Here is a 6,834-nt window from a genome sequence, read left to right as displayed (position 1 = left end):
TGATTTCAGGTACGTCGGGACACACACGACCCTGTTTTGTTCCCATCAATGTAATAAAAACAGTGAGATGGAATGAAGACTTTATTTCGCAGCTGAACTCTTATCAAGGCCCTTGCTCCCCATAATCGGAGGATCTGAGCACGCCTAAAATTCCTTATACAGAAATAGTGTTATTTGTCGTATATCCAGAAAGTTGATTGATTTGCTTTATTTTAATTCGCTTTTTGTGCCACTTTTGGCCAATTTGCGAAGAAGGGAATAAGTGATGATATGATGAAATTGATGAATGGACACTCACAAACATCCACGGCCAAGCCGGAATTCGAACCCGGGACCCCTGGCGTCGTAGCGCGATGTGCTAACCACTCCCCCACGGTGGCCGGCCCCAGAAAGTTGAAAGTGAATGAAATTTTTATGGTGTGTTTTGTATGGTCATTATCAATAGTAAGTCTGTCATATTATTCAACTAAATAATGTCTTTTGAAGAGAAAAAAACAACATATAATTAATGTATTTTATTTTACATAAGACCTATGCCTAAAAGTATTTTTGTATATGATGACACAGAACTATCTTATGTTGTGACCTCCTTGGTTCTGACTGTAAAATATATATATATATATATGTAATTGGTGATAAAATAACTTAGTAAAGTATTAAGTAAATATATTTTATCCCCCTACTTACAAATCATGAAAGGAGCCAAATTCGAAATTAAGTTGAACGGACGTTCAAAATGTTTAAAAATAGCACTATTTCCATAACACATCATCAAGTATTTTTTACCATTGACCCTCAGAAATATCTCAAACTGACAATGAACGTTCATTGAACTTATTTATGATCGACAGCTAAAAAGTTATTCATTTGCGTGGCTGGTTGATAATCCACCACCAGATAGAATTTACACAATATTTACCTAAAAACTTTGAGTAAAGTCACCTTCCCCCTAAAAAAAATCCCTTGGTAATGAACTTTTGTGTTCTCACAAAAAAAAAGTTATAATTTGGCACAATTTTTCTTTTTGCAGGCAAACCTTTTGTAAAGGTGTACTTGAGTCTGTGCAACCAGCCCTTCCCATTTGTGAACAATATACTGGGGAAATCCCCCGTTCTTCACTGTTGTCATTGCACTACAACCCCATCGTGATTTAGTATTAGGATATAGCGTAGTGAAGAACTGTTTACAAGCATCGCCCAAACCATTGATTCTCCCCCAAAACCTTTCCCTGCATTCTTTTTTCTTTTCCTAGCTCTCAGCATGCGGTTTTCTTGGAAGACTGGCTGATTGTGAAAGAAAAAAGGGACGGCGGATGATTGTGGAGGGGGGCGGGGTTGAGCGCGAGCGGTACAGAAGGGGAAACGGCTAGCGCGACCAGCTGAGAAAAGTCGAAGTTAAAATTTACATACATTGCTCTGTACGTCGACAAACTACAGATATTCTAAAGAAAATTATGTAAGATCAGTTTCATTTCTTTGCTGTAGAAGAACAGTTGAAGCTTTCTTGCGCTTTAAAATGTTGATTTAAGTTATTACATACAATTGGCGAGCAAGTGAATTTTACGAAATTGAGATCAGGAAAACTACGTAATAAATAATATATTTAAAAAAAGGCTGCGCGACATAACTAACTTCATATTTGATCTTTAACTCAGTAAAATTTAAATGCCACACACTTGACTGTTCGAGCACAGAAGGTCGATGCAAGAACCTATTTTTTAGGTATCATCACCAGCGGTGATACGGGCTCTTAAGCCTTGTTTCCATGATATGAAAAACTCAATATGCTGACCAAGGCAGAAATTTATTTTATAAACTAAACGTAACGTTTCAACCTTCTAGCAAGGTCTTCTTCAGACTCTGCACCAAGTACAAATGTAACAAGGTACAAAAACAGGACAATATATATATATACACAAACATTACTCCCCTCCAGACTATTAGAAAGTTGTTCTGGAACATTCTAGCCGGTGGCTTTCCCTTGTCAACTGTACTTTCACCTAAAAGGCTAAACATATTTTCTTTCATCTAGAATTAGTTGAACTCTTTATCTCACGCTCTTTTTCCTTCTTCTCTCCTCTTTCTCTCTTGTCCTTTCCACTCTTTCTAACACCTTCTTCCATTCTTTGCTTATCTTCAGTCCCCCATTCCAGTTCATTGTGTCTTCTTCACCTTTCTTCTCTATTTCCTTGGTCACTAAATTAATTAAATAAATTACCAATGTACACTCCATTGACATGCCCGCGGAGAAACAAGTGGGGCCAACCCAAAGAAAAAGCAAAAGTGCAGATAATTATCGACCGATCCTCGTATGTAGAATGATTTCCCCAAGCTTCCATTCTTTGGCATTTTGGATTTGAGTTGTCCTAACATTGGGGGACATTCCTACAAAAAATAATTTCTGTAGTATTTAATTCCTGGTTGGAGCAAACTTTTAGCTAATTCCACCCTATGTTATTTCTTTGGAATCAGCCAGAAATCCCGTAAAATACGGGAACGTCCCGTTTTTCGTTAAAGCGCCCCGTTGTCCCGACAAAAGTCTTCGGGACAGCCTTTTGTTCCTTATTTCAACGATATGAACCGTTGAGTCAACCTTGCCTAACTATTTTCTGTTTTCACTCGTATTGGAGAAGTTTAACCCACTGTGTACATATTCCATAACAAGAAACTCTTAGATGCATTGCAGAGAATCTAATTATGAGGGCGACTAAACTCTGCTGACTTGGTGTTCTGCGCACACAACGAAACTCCTCAGGCAATTAGATGTCACAATGAGTGATAATACTAGAAAATTGCATTATAAAAGTTAACGTCATTTAGTATGAAAAGCACCTTAAATACAAGTTTCCTTACCCTAATTTTCTCATAGAAGATATAAGCAGTAGTCAAGCTTCAATACGAGGTATAACACGTTCCGTTAGAAGAAATACGTATTGTGCATCGTATCCTTGAAAAATAAGTGTCCCGTCCTTTTTCATGAAATATCTGGAAACCCTAGAATAGTAGAGACATAAAAGTTGTAGTTTAATTGGTAACCATAGCCTAAAAACTAATAATCGGAAGTTGTGTTGTCGCTGCTAACTGCAGTAATATAATAATTACCATTGAATAATAATAATTATTATTATTTAAAAATTATAATTAATAAATAATAATTAATAAATTATTATTATTGAACATATCTGTAACATTCTTACATATAGTTTATTGACTTTTCTAGTTGTGGGAATGAGACTGCAACTTCTTTTCCTCATCTCTATGGTCCAACATGGAGGAGCAGTACTTAACTACATCTCGTCTATTACTACAAAAGCAGATCGGAATTTTGAAAAAAACATTGAAGCCGTAATCAGAGAATACTTCTGGAGCGACTATTGCGTAGTTGTGATTGAAGATGCCGACTCCCCTTTGCAAAATGGAAGTGGCTACACATTTCAAAACGGGTCCGTGGCATGGATTCAAGCCTCTCGTGTACTCGAAATCAATGTCGAGGACAATTTGTTCATTAGGAATATGGATTTGGGTTGTAGACATTTTGTAATAGCAACTCTAGAAATTGGTACAATCACTAAAAACCTCTACAGTGCGATTCGGCGTGCATTTCAAAGGGAAATCAGGAAATATCTGATTGTTTTGGCAGAAGGTCACGAACATCTAGTTCATGGAATCGACAGAGACTTTTTGAAATTCTCTCCTTATACGTTCATCTTAACAAGAGAGCAAATTGATGAGATGCGTGAAGTATTCACATACAAACTATACACATTTGAGGTGGCCAATAATTTATATCCAGGAAAGTTGCTGACTGTGGCAACTTGGAAGGAGAAGCTGTCGGATCGTTTTGAGGTCGAAGACAAACTGGATAACCTGGGTGGGTTGTCCATGGGCTTGGGATTCGTGGATCACAGTCACGTGACCATAGTGCAAGGAGATCTAATTGAAGGAAGGGATTTCAGGGTAGCTCGCGAAGTTGCAATTAAACACAACTTCACCTGGAATGTCAAAATTGACAATTATGGTTTCGGTGCAGTGTTAGAAAACGGTTCATCAGTTGGTGTGGTTGGGTCTGTCTTCAAGGGAGAAGTGCATGCTGGGATACCTTGCGCCTACATCACAGAATTTCATAATGTCATCATGGAACTGTCTGTAGACTATGCACAATCAGGCATAACGTTTCTCACCCCGAAGCCAAGACTCAGAGAAAACCTATCGTCCGTCTTGAATCCGTTTACGACGTCAATGTGGATCGCCATTTTCTTTTACTGTCTTGCCATGTCCGTCGTTCTTTACGTTTTACACTGGATTATATTGAAGCTCCTTTCTGTTCAGGAGAGAGCCGAGGATTCTAGCTACATTTATCAGCTGATGAATTCTGTCAGTATTCTCGTGGGTCTGAGTGTTGCAGAGCCAACTCTGTCTTCAGTGAGAATGATGATTATTTGGCTGTCCATTGCATCTATGTTGTTGATCACTGCTTACAATTGCAACCTCGTATCGTTCTTGACCTTTCCTCTCTTCGAGAAAGCAATAGACACCTTGGAGGACTTTGCAGACTCAGGACTGAGATACGGGATTCGGGACTTGTCCTGGGTTGCCGTCTTCTACGGCACCAATGACGAACATATTAAGAAAATTGAGGACAGATATTTCGAAATGACGGATTTAGACGAGGTTCTGCGCCTTGTGAGAGACCACAAGATGGCTATGTTGGTGGAAAGGTACTACTATAAGCACATCTGCATCATAGACCTTCCCGAGAGCATTCTCAGCGAACTGTACCTCATGAAAGATGACGTCATGAACTTCCATGTGAGTGTCATGTACGAAAGAGCTTCTCCTGTTGCTGAAAAGTTCAACGGCGTTATTATGTGGCTCCGTGATTCCGGTGTTGTTGTTCAATGGGACAAGGAGACGTTTCGTGAGTTCATGGACAGAAAACTCTTCCTTCCCTTCACATTCAGAGATCAAGACACGGGAAAGCCACGGCCGATAAAGCTCTTGCACGTTGCTGGTGCATTCTTACTGCTGATGGCTGGTGAGGTAGTGTCAGTTCTTGTGTTTCTCTTTGAGTGGTTGAACCGGAAACGATTTGGAGAAGACACGAGGGCAAAGGAGCAAAGTCGTAATTGTCGAAGGTTGAAAACGCTTGAAGCAATGCTAAATGCACAACTACAGAGTTAAGCGTTCGGGGAGTCTTAACATCGGACTTTAGGAACACGCGTCCAACCTGTACGGCATCACAGCACAAACTGACGCTGCCGAAGGAATTATGGGTACCCAGAATTCCCTCAGTCGCGCGTGATTGGCTACGGTTTCTGGTATCAGATATCACGTGAGGACACCTGCTTGATACATGCTTCATTAACAAAAGTAACGCAAACTGGTTGTGTGATAAATCTTGCCTATCCTCAAGGGTTAATTAAAAACGAGTGCAAAATTAAGAGCAATACACGTGTCATAAGTTTGAGTGATGTAGGAGGATAAGCCTAGATGTTAACTGTTTAAATTGATTCTTAACTCAAATACGTGTGACGACTCCTCTGTATTAATATCTAGTTTTGTGCTTGTATTTGTCGAATTCCTACAGCCTTGCAAACTGTCAAGAAGTGAATTCGACGAAGATGGTGGTTCTGGTTGTGCTCGGTTAATTCTCTTCTTGTAGCATCAAAGACGGTGGAGAACAAGACTCCTCAACCGGCCTCCAGAAGCATCCTATGCAGCAGTCTAGTAGTTTAGCAGTAGCCCAACAGATGTCTCTGTTAAGCGTTGTTCTTCCTTCGTGCAAATACATTGCTAATAAATCTTCGAGAAGAATGGATGAATGGACTCGTTCTCGTCCGGAAGTCCTGTTATTGTAAGGCATTTGTTTCGAGCTGTTTTGAAACACGTTTCAAGCAAAAGAAACATGAAATTGTCAATCTGCCATGCGTGTTAACATACGACGTAAGTAAGCGCAGCAATGGCGATATTAACCACCTCTCCCGTAGACACCATTTGAAGAAAAAAGTGTACAAACCAATCACATTTATAAGGTTAGATAGAGCCAATCGTAAGCAGCCTACTTTGGACTACTTGGAAGTAGTTTTGCGCTTGACGAGAAATGAAAGCACTGCACATGTGATACCCTTCGATATATGGGGTATTCGATAATCGAGGTGTCTTGTTCTCTTCATCGTCTTTGGGTAGCACCGCATCACCACAGACATAACAATAAGTGTTCAATAGCTGATTTCTTCACTGCCAATAGCCATAAGGGGGACAATTTCCCATTCAATTTGTGTCAGCCCATAAACAGCTTCAGATACCCTAGAAAAATCTCTTCCTTATGGCTGGTAATAGACCAATGACGTCACACTGCTATAATTTTTTTGTGATATGATCAGAACGCTACAGGTTGAAGGAATAAATTCATTAAACATAGCTATTATCTATTGTTTATTTTCAAAATATTTTGTTGATCCATTGTAGAATCATATTGTACAGTATGAAGCAAAAATGTGTTGTACAGACGTAATGAAATTAGCCTTGGCGTATCGCAGTTTTCTGTGCCCTCCGCAAATAAAACATTGGTGGCTCCTATGTGACAAAAGTTATCGAAAATACTGTAGCGCATATACTATTGATAATGTCAGAGGAGGACGCACGTACAATAGTTAGCTAGTTCCCTCCCCAATAGTTGTACAAGAAATAAAATTGTACCCCACCACTTTTTTGGTCATCGACTTATGTATCAGTGTAGTAGCTTCTTGAAAATAAATCAGGATGGTCTCAATCTCTGATAAACTGGAAATATTTTCTAGACGTCAACGCAGTGGCGCAATCAGGACTCTTTCTT

General features: G+C 39.4%; 1 protein-coding gene across 1 annotated transcript; it reads left to right on the top strand.

Moving 5' to 3' along the window:
• The first annotated feature begins 3,227 nt into the window (after positions 1–3,227).
• Positions 3,228–5,180, top strand: LOC146003399 (putative glutamate receptor). The gene has a single exon (XM_083141682.1). The coding sequence runs from the start codon at positions 3,228–3,230 to the stop codon at positions 5,178–5,180; it is 1,953 nt and encodes a 650-aa protein (XP_082997808.1).
• Positions 5,181–6,834: the final 1,654 nt, after the last annotated feature.

The sequence above is a fragment of the Lepisma saccharinum genome, chromosome 20 (assembly GCF_977018435.1).
Source record: "Lepisma saccharinum chromosome 20, izLepSacc3.1, whole genome shotgun sequence".
In the NCBI taxonomy this organism is placed as follows: Eukaryota; Metazoa; Arthropoda; class Insecta; order Zygentoma; family Lepismatidae; genus Lepisma; species Lepisma saccharinum.
The sequence above is the reverse complement of the archived record's forward strand: the minus strand, read 5'-3'. Positions and strand labels throughout refer to the sequence as shown.